This window comes from Sapajus apella, unplaced genomic scaffold (assembly GCF_009761245.1).
Source record: "Sapajus apella isolate SASKATOON/1434 unplaced genomic scaffold, GSC_monkey_1.0 scaffold86, whole genome shotgun sequence".
NCBI lineage: Eukaryota > Metazoa > Chordata > Mammalia > Primates > Cebidae > Sapajus > Sapajus apella.
Genome location: NW_022437026.1, coordinates 1,619,827 through 1,642,782, shown reverse-complemented (window position 1 = coordinate 1,642,782; position 22,956 = coordinate 1,619,827). Strand labels below are relative to the sequence as shown.

The 22,956-nt window shown below is 39.3% G+C and overlaps 1 protein-coding gene and 1 pseudogene across 1 annotated transcript in view; one reads left to right on the top strand and one right to left on the bottom strand.

Annotated features, from left to right (window-relative positions):
* KDM5A (lysine demethylase 5A) overlaps nucleotides 1-22,956 on the top strand; it is a 95,929-nt gene that overhangs the window by 4,892 nt on the left and 68,081 nt on the right. The window contains exons 3-5 of the mRNA XM_032254393.1: nucleotides 755-877; nucleotides 14,809-14,979; nucleotides 19,694-19,828. Coding sequence (XP_032110284.1) covers nucleotides 755-877; nucleotides 14,809-14,979; nucleotides 19,694-19,828 — 429 coding nt within the window. The remainder of the gene's footprint in view (nucleotides 1-754; nucleotides 878-14,808; nucleotides 14,980-19,693; nucleotides 19,829-22,956) is intronic.
* On the bottom strand, nucleotides 11,738-13,427 carry LOC116534185 (annotated as a pseudogene).

The following is a 22,956-nucleotide window of genomic DNA, read 5'->3' as shown; positions in this document are numbered from 1 at the left end:
GGCCACAATACATATTTTTTTTTCTTTTTAGTTTCTTGTAATTAGATACTTGATGAAGCATTCTAATATGAGTGAGGTAGAGGGTTGATGCACCAAAAGTGTGCATATTTACCTGTGGATGAAATGACAGAATGTTAGAGACTGAGGAGGATCCGATTTACTGAATTTTCTGGTCAGCATAAAGTTGAACAAACTTAAAAAACTGTTTTGGTTGCCAGTATAGCTTTTAAAATAAATCAGAGTAGTAACTTTTTTGCCTGAATGAATAAAGTTTGTTAGAAGTCTTTTGCATCTTTATTATTGGCTAGTTTTACAGGGTTGGACTAAGCAATAATGAAAAGTCTTTGAATTTCTTTAGAGAAATGAGTACCTCGATTATAGCGCTCCCCAACGTTTTTGGCACCAAGGACTGGTTTCATGGAAGACAGTTTATCCACGGATAGATGGGGGTATGGGGGATGGTTTTGGAATGAAACTGTTCCACCTCAGGTCATCGGACATTTGTTAGATTCTCATAAGGAGTGCACAACCGAAATCCCTTGCATATGCAGTTCACAGTAGGGTTTGTGTAAATGCTTGCCTGCTCGCCTGCCCGCTGCTGCTGCTGCTGCTCACCTCCTGCTGTGTGGCTGGGTTCCTAACAGGCCACTGATGGGTACCAGTCCACAGCCCGGGGTTTGGGGACCCCTGCTCTGTTATACTCATTCCTTTCAATCATAACTTAGTTCTTATTTCTGTATTTTAATAATTTTAGGCAATGACCAGAGTGAGACTGGATTTCTTGGATCAACTAGCAAAATTTTGGGAACTTCAAGGATCTACTCTGAAGATCCCTGTGGTAGAGAGAAAAATCCTGGATCTGTATGCTTTGAGCAAGGTGAGGCTTATACTGGTTTAGAAATTAGAGCAGAGGGCCGGGCGCGGTGGCTCAAGCCTGTAATCCCAGCACTTTGGGAGGCTGAGGTGGGTGGATCACGAGGTCAAGAGATCAAGACCATCCTGGTCAACATGGTGAAACCCTGTCTCTACTAAAACTACAAAAAATTAGCTGGGCATGGTGGTGCGTGCCTGTAGTCCCAGCTACTCAGGAGGCTGAGGCAGGAGAATTGCCTGAACCCAGGAGGCGGAGGTTGCGGTGAGCCGAGATCGCGCCATTGCACTCCAGCCTGAGTAAAAAGAGCGAAACTCCGTTTCAAAAAAAAAAAAAAGAAATTAGGGCAGAGGCTTGTGAATTTAGGAATTTAAAATGAATTTGGTGGTAAACATTGCTTCCAGTGGAGGATTTGTTTGACAGATGCCCTAGCTGGGCATGGTGGCATGTGCCTATAATCCTAGCTGGGCATGGTGGCATGTGCCTATAATCCCAGCTACTCAGAAGGCTGAGGCATGAGAATTGCTTGAACCTGGGAGGCGGAGGTTGAGGTGAGCCGAGATCGCGCCATTGCACTCCAGCCTGGGCAATAAGAGTGAAACAACAACTAAAAAAAAAAAAAAAAAAATGAAATGCACATTTGAATAAATGGAAATGACAGACCTCAAAGTTATCTTTAAAAGTTACTTTATATTTCTTAATTAGATTAATATTTAGTCACTAAACACTAATATTTATCAGGCTCTGTGATATACAATATGCAAAATAAATGACTATAGCCTGCTAATATTATATTGTGCTGAGTGTACAATGTTCTATGTTGAGCTTGTCATCTTTTGTTGTTGTTGTTGTTACTTAATTGAAAATTTGGGCCAGGCACAGTGGCTCACGCCTGTCATCTGAGCACTTTAGGAGGTTGAGGTGGGAGGATCACTTGAGCCTAGGAGTTAAGAGACTAGCCTGGCAACATGGTGAAAACCTGACTCTGCTAAAAATACGAAAAAGTTGTCGGGCATGGTGGTACACACCTGTAGTCTCAACCACTCAGGAGGCTAAGGTGGGAGGATCACATGAGTCCGGAAAGTCAAGGCGGCAGTGAGCTGTGATTATGCCACTGCTCTCCAGCCTGGCGCCTGGTGACGGAGTGAGACTCTGTCTCAAAAAAAATAAATAAATAAAATAAAGGGACTCATGCTACTCACCATTCTTATGTGTAGTATACATTAGTTTTGTTAATACCTATAGGTAGTGTTAATGGCTAATTGAGGCCAGCATTGTTGGGTAGGATGAACAATAGCTCAGAAACTTAAGGGTGAAGAGTTTAGATAAGTTTTTGCCCAAATTGTGTTAACTTTTTAACATTATATTCCCTAATATGAAGAAAACTAACTGACCTGCAAGCTGAGATTATAATAACATTGAAATATGTTTTGTTAATACAATAATACAAATTTATTATTGCTTAATTATTTGAGAAATTTTGCAAAGCAGCATCTTTTTGTGGCCTTCCATATCTTACAATTTATGTACTATTTTGAAATAGAAATTTATTCTCATTTAAATTGCAGAGTTAATTTTGGAAGATTTCACTTTCAAGGAAAAAAGTAAGAGTAATTAGCCATGTGTGGTGGTTCATGCCTATAATCCCAGCACTTTGGGAGGCTGAGGTGGAAGGATTGCTTGAACCTAGGAGTTCAAGACCAGCCTGGGCAACATAGTGAGACTCTGTCTCTACAAAAAATTAAAAAATAAATAATCTGGGCATGGTGGTGGACCCCTAGAGTCCTAGCTAATCAGGAGGCTAAGGCAGGAGGATCTCTTGAGCTGGGAGGTAAAGACTGCAGTGAACCATCATTACTCTACTGCTTTTCAGCCTGGGTGACAGAGCAAGACCCTGTCTCCAAAAAAAAATGTTAGAATAATCATATTTAAGTTATCTTTTATGATACGTTTTAAAATTAGTGTCAGGTCAGAATTCTCTTGCCAAAAAATTTGGGAAGTATGGTCTAATGCTAAAATACAGCTTGAGACTTAGTCAGGTAATGATGTTAGTAAGCACTGTGCCAAGAGTGGTCTACTGTAGTTATATGAAAACCTATGGTACTCAAGAACAAATTATGCTAAATTTGAGGGGTGGGTTTCTTACAGGGAACCATTAGGATAAAAATTTGTTTTAAGAACTTTATTTTGACGTTTTTATTCAGTCAGAACTTACTTATTACATTCTGCTATATGATGCTGTTTAAGATTCTGAATGTGTTTGACTGTTACTTGAATAAAATACAAAAAATTCAAAAATTGGCCAGGGGCAGTGGCTTACACCTGTAATCCCAGCACTTTGGAAGGCTGAGATGGGTGGATCACCTGAGGTCAAGAGTTCAACACCAGCCTGGCCAACATGATGAAAACTTGTCTCTACTAAAAATACAAAAATTAGCTGGGTGTGGTGGTAGGCACCTGTAATCTCAGCTACTCGGAAGTTTCAAGCAGGAAGTTGCTTGAAACCAGGAGGCAGAGATTGCAGTGGGCTTGAGATAGCACCACTGCACTCCAGCCTGGCAACAAAAGTGATACTCTGTCTCAAAAAAAAAATTTGTTTTTCAAAAATAATAATAATTATTATTATTTATTTTTTTGAGTCGGAGTTTCACTCTTGTTGCCCAGGATAGAGTGCAATGGCACAATCTCGGCTCACTGCAACCTCTGCCTCTTGGGTTCAAGCGATTCTCCTGCCTCAGCCTCTCGAGTAGCTGGGATTACAGGCATGTCCCACCACACCTGGGTAATTTTGTATTTTTAGTAGAGACGGGGTTTCTCGATGTTGGTCAGGCTGGCCTCGAACTCCCAACCTCAGGTGATAACACCTGCCTCAGCTTCCCAAAGTGCTGGGATCACAGGAGTCAGCCACCACGCCTGGCCCTCAAAATTTATTTTATCATTAATAACAACATGTTGTGGTACTCTTTAATGAAGCTCTTTCCACTTTTGATTTTTTTTAGAAAGAGTCTCACTTTGTTGCCCAGATTGGAGTGCAGTGGCACAATCTTGGCTCACTGCAACCTCCACCTCCCAGATTCAAGTGATTCTCATACCTCAGCCTCCTGAGTAGATGGGGCTCGGATTACAGGTGCATGCCACCACACCTGGCTAATTTTTGTGTTTTTAGTAGAGATGGGGTTTTACCACATTGGCTGGGCTGGTCTTGAACTCCTGACCTCAAATGATCTACCCACCTTGGTCTCCCAAAGTGTTGGGATTACAGGTGTGAGCCACTGTGCCCGGCCACATTTTTATTTCTTATTTTCATAAATACCTTAAGGAATTTACTAGAGTATTTATTAATTGTGTAAGTAGTAATCTATTAAATTGAAACTTTTGGTATCAGTGATTTTTCAATTAAAAGATAAACCTCAGGTTTAATCTGATGGTAAGTTAAATTGCATTATTTGGTTTTCTTTTCCTTTCTTTTTTTTTTTTTTTTTTTTTTTTTGAGACAGTGTCTTCCTCTGTTGCCCAGGCTAGAGTGCAGTAGCATGATCTCAGCTTACTGTAACCTCCTGCCTCCTGGGTTCAAGCGATTCTCCTGACTCAGTCTCTGCAGCAGCTGGGACTACAAGCATGTGCCGCCATGCCTGGCTAATTTTTGTATTTTTAGTAGAGACAGGGTTTCACCATGTTGGCCAAGCTGGTCAAGAACTCCTGACCTCAAGTGATTGCCCATCTCGCCCTCTCAAAGTGCTGGGATTACAGGCATGAGCCACTGAGCCCGGCCACATTTTTCTCGTTTTCTAAAGTTACAGTATTTCAAAATCAGGAAAGGGCTTTTAGAGGTAACCTAGTCTGAATACTTAGTTGTTTACAATTCTCCTTACAACATTTGTCATTCAGACTGTTTAACACCATCTTGAGAATTCCATTTCCTTTTAAGGTTCATACTACTAATAAAGTATACTTTATTGAAATATTCGGAAAAAAATCCAGGCGCGGTGGCTCATGCCTATAATCCTAGCACTTTGGGAGGCTGAGGTGGGTGGATCACCTGAGGTCAGGAGTTCAAGATCAGCCTGGCCAACATGGTAAAACCCCATCTTTAAAAAAAAAAAAAAAAAAAAAAAGAATGAAATATTTGAAAAACTTACTGAAAATATGTTGTGATTAAAGGTTAAGTGTGCTTATCTGTGGGTTTATTGGAGTCCTGTCTTTTGTGGGGTTTTTCAAGTCCTCATGGACATCTCTTTCCCCTAACTTGTGAGAACGTTTGCAAAATAGATTTAAAGCTAAAAGGCAGACAAATTTCTATTTGTAGTTATTTAGTTTATAATACTTTTGTTCCCTAAATGTCATTGTGAGATTTCTGCTTCTCATATTAACTTTTTTCTTTTATATTGAGGTGTAACTTACAGTGGAATGCACAAATTTAAGTGTGCAGTTCGATAAATCTTCATATATGTATATACCTGTTTTGTAGCCATCACCCAGATCAAGATACATAACTTTTTTTTTTGTTTTTGAGATGGAGTCTTGCTCTGTTGCCCAGGCTGGAGTGCAATGGCGAGGTTTCAGCTCACTGCAGCCTCCGCCTCCAGGGTTTTGGCGATTCTCCAGTTTCAGCCTCCCAAGTAGCTGGGATTCTTCACCACACCCGGCTACTTTTTCTGTTTAGTAGGGACAGGGTTTCACCATGTTGGCCAGGCTGGTCTTGAACACCTGATCTTGTGATCCGCCTGCCTCGACCTCCCAAAGTGCTGGGATTACAGGCGTGAGCCGCTGCACCCGGCCGATACAAAACATTTTTGTAGCACTGTAGTGGGTTCTTTCATCTCCCTCCCAGTCAATACTTCATAAAAGTAATTTATTCTGACCCTTATCAATGGGTGACTATTTATTTCATTATGACATTTTATTCTAGCAAGAGGCTTGGGCTGAAAACTGCAGAAAATACTGAGAGTTCATATGTTTTAAGGTTGTTGGTGGTGTCCTTTCTTTTTTTAAAAAAAGTTTATTTTTGGCTGACAGTTTACTGGCATCTATTGAGTTTGTTTTTTATGGGTATGATTTGAAAATACTTTGATTCCCATTGCATTTTAATGGGAAGCAAATTTTCAGTCTTCTGAGTCATTAAGTCATCAATGTGATGGTTTCCCTGTTTTGATTAAATCACGTCTTTCTCCCTATTGTTTTTGATAATAAAAAGTATTACTAGGCCAGGCGCACTGGCTCATGCCTGTAATCCCAGCACTTTGGGAGGCTGAGGCGGGTGGATCATGAGTTCAAGATCATAATCTTGAACTGGCCAATATGGTGAAAACCGTTTCTACTAAAAATACAAAAATTAGCTAGGCGTGGTGACTTGCGCCTGTGATACCAGCTACTCAGGAGGCTGAGGCAGGAGACTCGCTTGAATCCTGGAGGTGGAGGTTTGGGTGAGCCTAGATCGCACCACTGCACTCCATCCTGGTGACAGAGTGAGACTCCATCTCAAAAAAAAAAGTATTACTTGGAATGCCTGTAATTTAACGGACTTCTATATTGCTAATTACTGTTTTTATAACCACTTCAGCAAGAAGCATTCAATCTAGCCCTTCTCTTTTAAACATTTTTATTCTTGTCAAAGTAGTACACTTTTAAAAAACAAGGCTTCGGCTGGGTATGGTGGACTCACACTTGTAATCCCAGCACTTTGGGAGGCCAAGGTAGGAGGATCATTTGAGTACAGGAGTTCTAGACCAGCCTCCTGGTCTAGACATAGGGAGACCATGTCTCTACAAAACAATTTTAAAAGATTACCTGATTGTGGTGGCACATGCCTGAAGTCGCACCTACTCGAGAAGCTGAAGCTGGAGGATTGCTTGAGTCCAGGAGTTTGAGGCTATGATACCTTTGATTGCACCACCTGAGCTACAGAGTAAGACCCTGTTTCTTAAAAAAAAAAAAAAGAGAAAAAAAAGAAGGCGGCTAAAAATGAAAATCAGCATCTCCCTTCATCTCCACCCCCATTCCCACTCCCCAGAACTAATCATTTTCAGTTCTTTTAGTGGTTTCTGATTTTTATCTTCATATTTCCAAACAATAAGCTCAGTATGCTATTTTTTCTTTTCTCAGCTTTAAATATTATATACTGATTTCCTACTGTTAAAGATGGAGAATGGGTGTAAGAGATCTTCAGTCCTCCCATACTTTATGTTCCTCTCCCTTTCTATTGTAGTTACGTTAATTTTTTATTAATCTAAAATTAATATTGTGAAAAATATATTTCCAAACTTTCCAGCAGAAGTATACATTGCTCATTATGCTTCTACCCATAAGATAATCTGTCAGCTTTATTTTCTTGGAGCCATTCTTCCTGAAGTCTTTTTTACCTCAAATCTTGACTGGTTGTTTTTTAAAAAGTTCAGCTGTCAGTCTGGAACTTCCTTTTATTGCTGTCATTCTGGGAATTCCTTGGCCTCTTGTTGCAAGTCTTCCTTTTACTTGGTTTACTCTCACTTTGGTGAAACATTTCTTCTGCTAGTTTCATGAGAAAGATAGTAGTGGGATGTAAATTTTTTAGGACTTCTTGCTTGTGTAAAAATGTTCTGCCCTTATACTTTATTAGTAGTTTGGTGGGGTTTAAAAGTCTAGATTGTAAATCATTTTACTGTAGTATTTGGAAAGCTTTTACTCCATTGTCTTGGTGAGAATGATGCTATATTAATTCTTGTTTTTTTTTTTTTTGTGTGTGTGTTTGTGTGTGACTTTTATTTTCCCTGAAGATTTAGGATCTTATCTTTCTTCCCAGGGCTTTGAAATTTCACAGTGATATGTATTGGTATGTGTTTATTTTCATTCACTGTTTTTATGGCTCTCAATAACCTTTCTTATCTGATAACTCATTTCTTCCAATTCTTCTTATTTTTCCTGTATTCTTTGATAAGTTTATTATTTTTTCTCTTCTTCTGGACTCTTTATTATTTAGATGTTAGACTTGTTAGGCTGGTCCTCTAATTTACTTACCTATTGCTTTCTTAGTTCAGCATCCCTTCTGTTCAAACTTTGCTGAGAGTAAATCTCCAGTTTTCTGCTGGGGCTAGAGAGGGATAGTTGCCTGGAGGAGGTCTAACTGCTTTTACACAGGTCTTCACAATCTCATTCTCGCTGCACTGCCACCCTTAATTTTAGAGGTACTGCTGCTTTCACTTCTTAAGCCTTTTTTTAGAAAAGGGAGGAAGGGCATCCTCTTAAGCCTTTCCAGGTGCTATGTTGCAAAAGCTTCTCTGGCTTTTCTCTGTTGCAGGGCACTTAGTTTTAAACTTGTGGTTTAAAAGTACACCTGATTTGTCTGTTTTTGTTATTGTTTTGGCTTGTTAGATATCACTAGCTTCAAAATATTGTTTACATTTGTTTGTATTTGGTTCCTTTTTTGGTCTATTTGACTGCTTGAGAGGATTCCTTTTTGTTTCTTTCTGGTCTTTCTACTGGAGTTTTTAGAGGGATATTTTAAGAAGAAGACTGTTCTTTAGGTATGTTAAAACTGTCTCTATTCCCAGCCATTTTGGTCTTGAGTGATACTACTTTTTGGTCAAGTTTTGATAAAGGGCTTGTCTTCATTGTGTTCAGTTCAAGTGCATGCCATATGTCTTTTTATGGAGCAGGGTTCATAGTGATACTTCTGGTGACAATGCTGTGATGTAGTACATGGCAAATGTTTGGAATAAATGGTTTATATTTTATATTTTATTTTTATTTATTTGTTTTTGAGACAGAGTCTCACTCTGTTGCCCAGGCTGGAGTGCAGTGTCCTGATCCCAGCTCACAGCAACCCCCATCTCCCAGGTTCAAGTGATTCTCCTGCTTCAGCTTCCCAAGTAACTGGGATTACAGGTGCCTGCCAGCATGCCTGGCTAATTTTTGTACTTTTAGTAGAGACAGGGTTTCACCATGTTGGCCAGGCGGGTTTTGAACTCCTGACCTCAAGTGATCCGCTCGTGTCAGCCCCCCAGTGTGCTGGGATTATAGGCATGAGCCACCGTGCCCTGGTTTATATTTTAAAATTATGCATGATAATCCTTGAATCTGTCAGCTGAAGAAAAACAGGAATAAGGTTTTGTGTGTTTTTTGGTTAGATTGTTAGAGTATTGTATACATGGAGCCTAAGTAATGGTTTTGTTTTCTATGTGAGATAGTTTATTCCTTTATCATGGCCATATCCTGGCTGCTACTAATTACCAGAACTGAGTGGGATATCATGACTGGATCCATGCAGATATATCATAACTAATGGAAATTTAGCTTGAAATGCTTTCAATACAAAGCAGATTATTATGTAAAAGTGATTATTGTATGGGATAGTAAAGATTGTGAAGGCATCTTTTGCCTCCCCAAGTTTCTTTATTTCTTCTCCTCCTTTGTTCACTTTGCTTCAGCCACACTGGCTTCCTTATTTTTCTCAAACACTCTTGGTATGCTTCTGACTTAGAGCCTTTGCATATATCGCTTTATATCTGCTGGTTAACTACTTCACTCCCTTCAATACTTTGCTCAAATTTCATCCTTATAATAAGCCTTTTTGTGATCGTTTAATGCTTTAATTTACCCTTACTCTGTTACTTGGAGGCCCCTTGACTGCTTTTTAATTTCTTCTTCAGTATTACTTCGGAATTTATATATTATGTTCATTGTTTATTGTCTGTCTTCCTCCACTAGAATGTAACCTCCATGAGGACAAAGATCTTTGTTTTATTTATAAATGTATCTCAGGTACCTAGAATAGTAGCTGGCAGTATAGAAGCATTGGAAAGATACGTGTTGAATTAATGGCACTCTAATCTATCCAGTTGCTTCCAGACAGCCCTCTATTGAAACCACTTTCATTGTGTCTTTCTCTTTACCATTAGCTTTGAAAAATAATTTTTTTCTCTGTATAATTTTCCCCTGGTTGATTCTTTTAACAGAGAGGGCTTCTCTGAGGATGCGATAAGAGGACTAAAGAACTAAAGAGATGTGTTCAATTCTCATGCATATGAATTAGTGTTTCTACCAAGCTTTCAGATAGTTCACTAGAGGAAAATTGTACTTTGGCCATAGGTTCATTTTTGTTTATAATATCCCAACACAAGAGTTAAAACATTTTCTTCGCTTAATTTCAGTACATGTACCCTCTCCCTCCATTTGTCCACACTCACAGACATTTATAATACAGCAGCATTGGTATAGTACTTTATCCTGGTGCTTTTCATGTTTTATTTTATTTGTCCTCACAATAGCCACATAAGGAGGTGTAGGCACTGTTGTTACCATTTTAATGATGGTGAGGAAATTGAATTGCAAATTACTTAACTTTGGCAAGGTCATATGACTGTTTTTTTTTTTGAGACAGGGTCTTGCTATTGCCCAGGCTGGAGTTCAGTGGCATGATCTGGCTCACGGTAGCCTCCTCCTCCCAGGTTCAAACGATTCTCCTTCCTCAGCCTCCTTAGTAGCTGGGACTACAGGCGCGCACCACTACCCTTGGCTAATTTTTGGTATTTTTAGTAGAGACGAGGTTTCACCTTATTGGCCAGACTGGTCTCAAACTCCTGACCTCAGTTGATCTGCCTGCCTCAGCTTCCCAAAGCTCTGGGATTACAGACATGAGCCCTACCACGCCTGACCAAGGTCATATAACTATTAAGTGACAGAACTAGAATTTGAATACTGGCAAGTCTGGCTCCAGAGTCTTCGTGTAGTCTTTTTTTTTTTTTTTTTGAGACACAGTCTCGCTCTGTTGCCAGGCTAGAGTGCAGTGGAGTGATCCCGTCTCACTGCAACTTCTGTTTTCTGGTTTCAGGCAATTCTTTTGCCTCAGCCTCCCGAGTAGCTGGGACAGGCATGCACCACCATACCCGGCTAACTTTTTGTACTTTTAGTAGAGACGGGGTTTCACCATGTTGGCCAGGATGGTCTCGATCTCTTGACCTCATGATCCGCCTGCCTCGGCCTCCCAAAGTGCTGGGATTACAGGCATGAGCCATCGCGCCTGGCCCTCATAGTCTTTTTAAAAAAAATTGTAGTACATATAACATCAACATTTAAAAATACACAGTTCAGTGGCATTAAGTGTACTTACAGTGTTGTACAGTTATCACCACTGTGTAGTTCCAGGACTTCCTCCCTTCCACCACCCTTGGTAACTTCTGTTATGCTTTCTGTCTCTACGAATTTGCTTACTCTATGTACCTTATATAAATGGAATTACACAGTAGTCATCATTTTGTGTCTGGCTTATTTTACTTACAATATTTTCAAAATTCATGTTTGGCATGTCTCAGAATTTTCTTTTTAAGGCAGAATAATATTCCATTGTATGTTTATTATACTACATTTTGTTTATTCACTTATCTGTTGATAAACTTTTGAGTTAGTTCTGTTTTGATGCTCAAGAATAATGCTGCTGTGAACATTGGTGTGCAAGAATCTGTTTGAGTCCCTCCTTTCAGTTCTCTGAGTGTATACCTAGAAGTGAAATTGCAGGATCATATGGTAATTTTATGTTTAACTTTTAACTATTTTTTTTTTCTGTTTTTTGAGACAGGGTCACTTGAGACAGGGTTACCCACACTGGAGTGCAGTGGTATGATCATGGCTCACTGTAGCCTTGATCTCCTGTGCTCTCCTGTGCCTCGGCTTCCCAAGTAGCTGGATCTATAGGTGCACCTCTTTTTTTTTTTTTTTTTTTTTTTTTTTTTTTTTTGGAGCTGGAGTCCCACTCTGTTGCCCAGATTAGAGTGCATGGGACAATCTCAGCTCACTACTGCCTCTGCCTCCTGGGTTGAAGTGATTCTTGGGCCTCAGCCTCCTGAGTAGCTGGGATTATAGGTGTATGCCACCATGCCTGGCTAATTTTTTGTGTTTTTTTTTTTTTGAAAAGTTAAAAATTCCTTAATTTTTTATTCCTGGTACCACTATCACAATTTACAGGGCAATATACCTGATGTAATGAAAAGAAAAAGAAAAAGACAAAGCTGCAACAGATAAAAGACCTCAGGAGTCGGGCGGCCGCTTACCTCAGTTGGTGAGCTCCTGGTGCTCAACAGATAAAAGACCTCAGGAATGTACATCTAATTGACACTACATTGCATTAATCAATAGCGGCACTTTTTGCAAACTGTGGCTATGACAGTCCTGAACAAGAAGGGTTTCTTGTTTAAGCTGCAGTAACCTTTCTGACTATGGGTCATCGCTCCTTCTGTGGCAGATTTTTACAGTTCCTCTAATGCATTTGGGACGACTGTTTCAAAGTAACCTGCAGCTTCCTGACAGCTCCTCGCTCTCTCTCCTGCTAAGAACTGTAGCCCTTTTCTGCTGCTTTTAGAACCTTCTGCCACCATATCCACTACTTCCACCACCAGATCCATAACCACCACCATAGGGACTGCCCGAGTTTCTTCCACCAAAACTGCCCCCTATCATGGGTCCATAATTTGATTGCTCTTGTCCACTTGTCCACTATAATTTCCAAAATCATTATAGTTCCCACCACCACCATAGTTACCACCGCCAAAATTTCCTCCTTCATTGTAAACATCATGTCCTCCACCACCACCACCACCATGTCCACCACCTTGGTTTCCATATCCTGGTCCACCACCACCATAGCCCCCTCTACTACTATAACCAGGACCCCTGCCATAGTTGCCACTAGCACCAAATCCATTATATCCACCATCACCTCCTCCATAACTGCCTCTGCTGCCACCACCTCCACCACTATAACCTCCTCTTCCACCAAAGTTTCCACCATGGCCAAAATTACCTCCACCACCTCCAAAGTTTCCTCTGCGACCCATAAAATTGCCAGATCCACCTCCACAACCTCTCTGTGATCCAGAAGACTGCATCTCTTGTTTAGAAAGGGCCTTTTTCACTTCACAATTATGCCCATTAATAGTTTGGTATTTCTGAACAATAATTTTATCAACTGTATCATGATCATCAAAAGTTACAAAAGCAAATCCTTTCTTTTTTCCACTCTGCCTGTCTTCCATAACTTCTATGGTTTCAATCTTGCCATACTTTTCAAAGTAGTCTCTCAAATTACACTCTTCCGTATCTTCTTTAATACCACCAACAAAAATTGTCTTCACTGTTAGATGGGCACCAGGCTTTACAGAATCCTTTCTAGAAACAGCTTTCTTTGGTTCAACTACACGCCCATCAACCTTGTGTGGTCGAGCACACATTGCTGCATCCACCTCAACACAAGAATAAGTCACAAAACCAAAGCCCCTGGAACGTTTGGTTTGGGGATGTCATTATCACACAATCTGTAAGTGTGCCCCATTTCTCAAAATGGTCTCTTAAACTATCATCTGTAGTTTCAAAGCTCAGACCAATAGTAAACAGTTTTCTCAACTGCTCTGGTTCCTTTGGATTATGGTCCTCTTCCCCCCGACGGTGACGGCCGGAGTCAGGCTGGGGGCAACCGGGCGGCAGTTTTACCTCCATTTTGAGGCCGGACTCGCCTCTTCCAATTGGAGTTCAATATTTTCTTTTTTTTTTAAAGAAGAGACTGGGTTTCACTATGTTGCCCAGGCTGGTCTTGAACTCCTGATCTCAGGCTGTTTGCCCACCTCTGCCTTCCAAAGTCCTGGATTACAGGCATGAGCCACCCTGCCTAACCTGCTCAGCTAATTTTTAATTTTTTTTTGTAGAGATGGAGGTCTTACTATATTACCCAGGCTGGTTTGGAACTCCTGGGCTCAAGCAGTTCTCCTGTCTTGGCCTCCCAAAGTGCTAGAATTACAGATATGAGCCACTGTGCCTGGCTTTAACTTTTTTTAATGTAGTAAGATACAATAGCATATATTCAAATAGGAGAAACTGAGTTCAAATACTGTGTAAGAGTCTCCTTTATTCTCAGTGAAATTGAAAACTGCCTGTACAATTGTGTCACTTAATGATAGGGATATGTTTGAAAAATATGGCCATTTCATTATTGTGCAAACATCATTGAAGGTACTTATACAAACCTAGATGGGATGGCCTACTGTACACCTAGGCTATGTGGTATAGCCTTTTGCTCCTAGGCTACAAAGCTGTACATCCTGTTACTGTACTGAATACTGTAGGCAGTGTAACACAATGGTAATACATTTGTGTATGCATCTAAACACAAAGGTGCAGTAATAATATGGTAGTATGATCTTATGGGAGCACTGTCTATGTGGTCTATATTTGACCAAAATGTTATGCAGCGCATGACTGTATTTTAGAATATGAGATGTATAATAACAGCTTCTGGATGTTAAGGAGCTTGGAAACATGTTCCGTATAGTGCCTGGCTTGATGTGAACATTCAGCCAAGTTAGCCAATTTATCTCATTTTTTACCTTAATATATTCTGTACTCCATATCAGTAAATCTACTTCAGTCTAACCTTTCCTCAGTGTTCCTTCATAATCTTCCATATAAAACTCTTGTCCTTTTGAAAAATTATAGCCTGTTTTTCAAAACTGTTCTTTATATTCATGGTTTGATTGACATTTTTGTTAAGTTCTGTAAGTTACTTGGTATTTCTAATTTCAGGATTTATGTTTATTTTGTATTATATAACATTTTTATGTCTATTTTTTGTCTGTTTTTATTCTTATTTAAATTGTGAGTTCCTTGAGTACATAAGTTTTATACGTGTGTTTACTTTTCTCACAGTGCATGCTATACAAAGTATTAATTCATTAAATATTTTTAAATGCTTGGTTTGAAGGTAGGCATAATAGTATTAATTAAATTTTAAACCTCTGTAAATCATTGTTTCTATTTCTTACTCTAAATGTTGACAGATGTCAGTTTGGTTAGACACTCATTGAAAGGAAAATTTGAAATTTAAGCCCAGAATAATTTTTCTATTTAGTAGACAGACTTAGAGTCAGGATGCTTGAATCTACTTTTTTTCTCTAAGAAACTTTTTACTTGCTTTTCAGATTGTTGCCAGCAAAGGAGGTTTTGAAATGGTCACCAAAGAGAAGAAATGGTCTAAAGTGGGTAGTCGCTTGGGATATCTGCCAGGAAAAGGAACTGGGTCTCTTTTGAAGTCACATTATGAAAGAATTCTCTACCCATACGAACTTTTCCAATCTGGTGTGAGCCTTATGGTGAGATGCATCATTCTTTTTAGAAAAAGTTGATAAATCCAGTTTGCTCAAGTATAAACTTCAGACTATGTTTAACCCAAGTTAGCAGGCACCAAAATTTGGGGAAGCAAAGTGTATGTCATAGTGTAAAAATCATAGCTATTTTTGGTGGTTTGCAAGATAAAGGATAATGGGGGAATGAAGAGTGTTTTTTTATTTATTTAAAATAAACCTTTATGAGTGAAAGTTTTTGAAAAAGTCCTCCTGTTTGTTTCATGTATTTTTTAAAAACAGCTTTATTAGGTATAATTTATATACCATAGAATTCACCCTTTGTGGGTGCACAGTCAGTAAGCTTTAAGAAATTTCTACATTTATGCAGCAATCACTATATTCCAATTTTAGAGCACTTCCACTAGCCCCCAGAATTGTATTGTTCATTTGTAGCTGGTTTCTGTTCCACTCCCACACACAGGCAATTCCTAACCTGTTTTTCTGGCTCTATAGTTTTGTCTTTTCTAGAAATTTCACCTAGGTGTAATCATACAATATGATTTTGTGTCTGGCTTTTTTCACTTAGCCTAATGTTTTCAGAGTTCAGCTGTGTTGGCTGGGCGTGGTGGCTAATACCTTTAATGCCATCACTATGGGAGGCTGAGGTGGGTGGATTGCTTGAGGCCAGGAGTTTGAGACCAGTCTGAGCATCATGGTGAAACCCTGTCTCTACTGAAAGTTTAAAAAATTAGCCAGATGTGGTCTGTGCCTGTGGACCCAGCTACTCCAGAGACTGAGGTGGGAGGATTGCTTCAGCCTGGGAGACAGAGGTTGCAGTAAGCTGAGATTGTGCCACTGCACTCCAGCCTGGGTGACAGAGTAAGACCCTGTCTCAAAAAAAAAAAAAAAAAAATTCAGCCACATTATAGCATGTGTCAGTACTTCATTTTTATGGCTGAATAATATTCCACTGCATGGATATGCCATATTTTGTTTATCCACTTACCAGGATATTTAAATTGTTTCCAGTTTATGGCTATTAGGAATACTATGAAAATTCATATACAAGTCTTTGTGTGGACATACGTTTTTATTTCTCTTGGGTAGATACTTGAGAGTGGAATCACTGGGTTATATGTTAAGTTTATGTGTAAATTTTTTTTTTTTTTTTGAGACAGAGTCTTGCTCTGTTGCCCAGGCTGGAGTGCAGTGGTGCAGTCTCGGCTCGCTGCAACCTCTGCCTCCTGGGTTCAAGCGATTCTCCTACCTTAGCCTCCTGAGTAGAGTAGTTGGTACTACAGGTGCATGCCACCATGCCCAGCTAATTTTTGTATTTTTAGTAGAGACAATGTTTCACCATGTTGGCAAGGCTTGTCTGGAACTCTTGACCTCAAGCGATCCACCCACCTTTGTCTCCCAAAGTGCTGGGATTATAGGCGTGAGCCACACTGTGCCTGGCGTGTGTAAATTTTTAAGAGCTGCCAATTTGTTTTCCAAAGTAGCTGAATCATTTACTTTCCCACCAGTAATATAGATGCTTCCAGTTTTTCTACATCGTGGCCAACACTTGGTATTGTCAGTTTTTTAAAATTATAGTCATTCTGGTTGGTTGTATAGTGATATCTTATTGTGGTTTTAATTTGCATTTCTCAAATGACTAGTGATGTGCATATTTTCTTTTTTCTTTTTCTTGTGACGGAGTCTGCTCTGTCGCCCAGGCTGGAGTGCAAGTGGCGAGATCTCTGCTTACTGCAACCTCCACCTCCTCTGTTCAAGCAGTTCTCCTGCCTCAGCCTCCTGAGTAGCTGGGATTACAGACATGTGCCTACATGCCTGACTAATTTTTGTATTTTTAGTAGAGACAGGGTATCACCATCATTTTGGTCAGGCTGGTCTTGAACTCCTGACCTTGTGATCCGCCTGCCTCTGCCTCCCAAAGTGCTGGCTGCATATTTTCATATTCATATTAGCCATTTGTATATCTTGGTGAAGTGTCCAGATTTTTTTTTCTGCTTTTTTTTCTAGTATACTTTCCTCCAGAACAGATTTTTTTTTTTAAAAATTATATATGTATATATATATATTTTATTGCATTTTAGGTTCTGGGGTACATGTGAAGAACATGCAGGATTGTTGCATAGGTACATACATGGCAATGTGGTTTGCTGCCTCCATCCCCATCACCTATATCTGGTATTTCTCCCCATGTTATCCCTCCCCAGCTTGCTAACCCCCACTGTCCCTCCCCTAGAGCCCCCTACAGACCTCAGTGTGTGATGCTCCTCTCCCTGTGTCCATCTGTTCTCATTGTTCAACACCCGCCTATGAGTGAGAACATACGGTGTTTGATTTTCTGTTCTTGTGTCAGTTTGCTGAGAATGATGGTTTCCAGGTTCATCCATGTCCCTACAAAGGACACGAACTCATTCTTTTTTATGGCTGGATAGTATTCCATGGTGTATATGTGCCACATTTTCCCTGTCCAGTCTATCATTGATGGGCATTTGGGTTGGTTCCAAGTCTTTGCTATTGTAAACAGTGCTGCAGTAAACATATGTGTGCATATGTCCTTATAATAGAACGATTTATAATCCTTTGGATCTATACCCAGTAATGGGATTGCTGGGTCAAATGGAATTTCTATTTCTAGGTCCTTGAGGTATCGCCACACTGTCTTCCACAATGGTTGAACTAATTTACACTCCCACCAACAGTGTAAAAGTGTTCCTATTTCTCCACATCCTCTCCAGCATCTGTTGTCTCCAGATTTTTTAATGATTGCCATTCTAACTGGCGTGAGATGGTATCTCAACCTAGTTTTGATTTGCATTTCCCTCATGACCAGTGATTTGCATTTCCCTGATGACCAGCATTTTTTCATATGTTTGTTGGCCTCATATATGTCTTCTTTTGAAAAGTATCTGTTCATATCCTTTGCCCACTTTTGAATGGGTTTGTTTGTTTTTTTTCCTGTAAATCTGTTTTAGTTCTTTGTAGATTTTGGATATTAGCCCTTTGTCAGATGGGTAGATTGCAAAAATTTTTTCCCATTCCGTTGGTTTCTGGTTCACTCTAATGATTGTTTCTTTTGCTGTGCAGAAGCTTTGGAGTTTAATTAGATCCCATTTGTCTATTTTGGCTTTTGTTGCCAATGCTTCTCGTGTTTTAGTCATGAAGTCCTTGCCTATGCCTATGTCCTGAATGGTTTTGCCTAGGTTTTCTTATAGAGTTTTTATAGTGCTAGATCTTATGTTTAAGTCTTTAATCCATCTAGAGTTAATTTTAGTGTAAGGTGTCAGGAAGGGGTCCAGTTTCTGCTCTGGGCACATGGCTAGCTAGTTTTCCCAACACCATTTATTGAACAGGGAATCCTTTCCCCATTGCTTCTTTTTGTCAGGTTTGTCAAAGATCAGATGGTTGTAGATGTGTGGCATTGCCTCTGAGGCCTCTGTTCTGTCCCATTGGTCTGTATCTCTTTTTTGGTACCAGTACCATGTTGTTTTGATTACTATAGCCTTGTAGTATAGTTTGAAGTCAGGTAGCGTGCTGCCTCCAGATTTGTTCTTTTTGCTTAGAATTGACTTGGCTTTGTGGGCTCTCTTTTGGTTCCATATGAAGTTTAAGGTGGTTTTTTCCAGTTCTGTGAAGAAGGTCATTGGTAGCTTGATGGGGATAGCGTTGAATCTATAAATTACTTTATGCAATATGGACATTTTCATGATATTGATTCTTCCTAACCGTGAGCATGGAATGTTTCTCCATCTGTTTGTGTCCTCTCTTATTTTGTTGAGCAGTGGTTTGTAGTTCTCCTTGAAGAGGTCCTTTACATCCTTTGTTAGTTGTATTCCTAGGTATTTTATTCTCTTTGTAGCAATTGTGAATGGCAGTTTGTTCTTGATCAGATCTTTTTTTTAAATTGTATTGTTTGTCTTCTTATACTTGTAAGTTTGTTATACAGTTTGTGTACAAGTTGTTTATCAGGTAAATGATTTGTAGATCTTTTCTCCTACTCTGTGGTTTATCTTTTCATTTTTGTAATGGTGACTTTTTGAAGAACCATTTATTTCTTTTTTCCTTTTATGGATTGTACTTTTGGTGTCATATTTAAGAAATCTTTTCCAAGGTCACAAAGATTTTCCTCTTTGCTTTAATATAGAAATTTCATAGTTTTGGCTTTCATATTTTGATCAGTGATGCATTTTGAGGCCTTTTTTTGGTGGGTGTAGTGTGAGGTAAAGATGTAAGTTTATTTTTTGGTGGGGAAGGGAATATATGAATATTGAGTTGTACCAGCACCATTTGTTTAAAAGGCTATCCTTTTCCTACTGATTTAACTTACCACCTTTGTTAGAAATCAGTTGACCACAGATGTGTGGGTTTATTTCTGGGCTCTGTTTCATTGCATTGGTTATATGTCTACCTTAACACCAGTACTACATTGTCTTGAGTACTACAACTTTATGGTAAATTTTGATATTCAGTAATGTAAGTTATTTTGTTCTTTTCCAAAACTTCTAAACAACTGACATTTGTACATGAATTTTAGGATCAGCTTTCAATATCGACAACAAAAAGCTTGCCAGGATTTTGATAGGGATAGCTGTAGGTCAGTTTGAGAGATAATTGCAATCTAGTTTTAGTAGTTTTAGGGATTCGTTGGTAATTTATTATTTCTCCGCTGATTCTGAAGCATGATTTCTTACCAGTGAACCTGCTCTCTTTTTGTTCTCTGATCTTTTAGGGTGTACAGATGCCTAATTTAGATCTTAAAGACAAAGTGGAGCCTGAGGTTCTCAGCACTGATACCCACACTTCCCCAGAGCCAGGCACAAGAATGAACATTCTGCCGAAGAGAACAAGACGTGTGAAGTCTCAGGTATCAAAGTCTAGGGCCTTTTTTTTTTTTTTTTTTTTTTTTTTAATAAAGATGTAGTCTCATGATATTACTCAGGCTAGCCTTGAACTCCTCAACTCAAGTGATCCTCTTGCCTCAGTCTCTTGAGTAATGCCAGTTGGTGTGCGCTACTGTGCCTGGATTATGGGCCAGGAGTTTTAAGTGCATTAACTGTGTGGAACAGTTACCTGGTCATGGGAGGCCACTAAAATACTCTTGTTCTTTAAAACGTGTGCCTTATTTTTCATTTATTTAGGAGGTGAATGGAGAATAAATTGTGGAATGTAGTGTAATTTGATTTAGAAAGTTCTTTGTTAATTTTTTAGTGGTTTTTGACAGGGATGACAAATCAGAGGGTGACCCCAGATGCTGTGGTGCCAATTTTATAGACATGCTGATGAATTCTAGTATATTTTATTTAAATGATTAGCAGAAGTGAGATGAATAGGAAATTTTGGTTTTATTTTTCATCCACCATTCCTTTAAAAACCAGAGTGTAAATTTCTTAGTGTCTTAGCCATTCCAGTTTAACTACTACAATGTTCATGTAACCTAAAATAATTTCAAAGCCTAATATATCAGAAGAAAAATACCCTAATTTATTTTTTGTCTGATTCCCCGCTTCGCTTATTTCTTTCTTTATTTTTCCTAACCTTTGCTTCTCTTTCAAACCCATTTCCTTTTCTCTAGGGTCTTTTAACGTTTTTGTTAAAGACAAATTTGGATGCTGAGACAGTGAGGTGCCTTTAGAACTCCTAAGATTTAATCTATGTAAGTTAACATATAGATGGACAGGAAAAGCAACTTCACTGAATCCTAATCATTGATTTTAACATTTAAGGAAACAATGTATTATAGAAATGGGGATGATTGGCATCAGAGAAGCAGGATAAAACGGCTGTTAATAAGAGGCACTCAATCTGGGATTGTGTAGAGTCCTGTCACTGGGGAGGCAGAGTATTAATACTTCATCTTGCTTTTCTACAGTTCAGGGACTCTCCTCCATTATGCCATTTCTGCCTTTCTTTTTCTGAGTTTATAGTTACTGAATAATAACTCCGCTTCTTAAGTACTCTTTAAAAGAAAGGTAGGTGTCCTGGCTAGGAATGTGACTTTCATGAAGATTCATTGGAAAGTGATAACCCTATTATTAATTAGTAAACTCTGGTTTAGTCATTAAGTCATTTTTATTAGTGTGGTAGATTTCAGAAGTTCTGATCATCTTTGGGTATACAGTGATTTGGGTAAACATTGATGGCTAGTCCCTTTGATGTGGTGATTCTGCTTTGAAGAGTTGCCCCAGTTGCTCCTGTCCATCTAATCAGTCACCAGCTTGTGATGAAATTTCTTTTGATGTTCACCCTGAAACCATGAAGATGTCTTGCCTATTTCTAATGCTTTTATTATAAAAATGGGGACTACATAGAATGCTTTTACCCATTGTAATAATTATCACTGTATTCAGATAGGTTGATAAATGAACTATTTCAGGATTTGAAATTAAGGATTATTTCAGCTCACAATTTGTACTTGATTACTCTGTTGAAAGTCTGCCGCTCATTCCTGGTTTTCTGTTTCGGAAAGAAAATAAAGGCTCTCTGGGAGAACTTCAGCTTCTTGCCCCATACACAAAACTACTGGTATTCACACTTAGTCTTTGTCTATCTCTGTGGGCAAAGTGTACCTTTCTCTGCAAAGATCACCCCTCCACTTCCGTCCCTTCTGGCGTCTTTAGTGATTGCAACATACTGAGAAATCTTTGTCTCCCACCTCCTCTGTCTGTTAAGTTCTACTCCTTCCAATATGTGTTTAAGTCTCTATCATCTTAAACATAAAAGTCCTCTTCTTACATAATGCCTTATCCTTGCCTCTTTTGACAGAGAAGTTTCTTGAAAAATACTCTTTATTGTCTCAGTTTCCTCAACATCTTTTTAGTTTTTATACTCTGTAATCTAACTTTGAGCTAAATAGTTTTGTTAAAACTGCACCATCCAAGTTATAACTCAGTTTTTAATTGTCAATTTCTGCGGTTCCCCTTTTCATTTCATATCTTAATTGATCTCTGGTCATGTATGTGTTTAATGTGGTTGTTGACTCCTGTCCTTGAACTTTGATTAACTTGATTTTTCTTTCATATTTGTAATACCTCTCTCTTCTGGTTTTCTTCCATATATATGTATATATATGTGTATTTTTTTTTTTTTTTTTTGAGACATAGTTTTGCTCTGTTGCCCAGGCTGGAGTACAATGGCACAGTCTTGGCTCACTGCAACCTCCGCCTTCTGGGTTCAAGCGATTCTCCTGCCTCAGCCTCCTGAGTAGCTGGGAGTACAGGTGCCCACCACCACTCCTGGCTAATTTTTGTATTTTTAGTAGAGATGGGGTTTCACCATATTGGCCAGGCTGATCTCGAACTCTTGACCTTGTGATTGCCTTGGCCTCCCAAAGTGCTGGGATTACAGGCGTGAGCCACTGGACCTGGCCTTCCTCCTTACATTCTGACCACTCCTTAGTCATTTTGGTTATCTCCTCTCTGCCCTTTATTTTCTATCTTTGATTCTTTTCTATCTTCACTCCCCTTAGCTGTCTCATCTGTGTGTGACTTCAGATTCTACCTGTAATGCTCGGAACTCTCAAATCTCGTCTTTTTTTTTTTTAGACAGAGTCTTGCTGTATCTCCCAGGCTGGAGTGCAGTGGCACAATCTTGGCTCACTGCAACCTCTGTCTCCCGGGTTCAAGCGATTCTCTTTCCTCAGCCTCCTGAGTAGCTGTGTTTACAGGCATGTGCCACTATGCCTGGCTTATTTTTTGTAATTTTAGTAGAGACAGGGTTTCACAGTTTTGGCCAGGCTGGTGTCAAACTCTTGGCCTCAAGTAATCTGCTTGCCTCAGCCTCCCAAAGTGCTAGGATTATAAGTGTGAGCCACCACACCTGGCCCAAATCTGTCTTAACATCCATCCTTCTTTTCTTTTCATCAGGGTTGTGTGTGTATGTATACATGTGTACTCCTTATTGGCTATAGCACGGGTATGCCAAATTCAATACATCTGAAAGATAATGTATCCTTCCTCCCTTCTCCCCTCCTCTCTCTTCTGTCCTCCTCTCCCT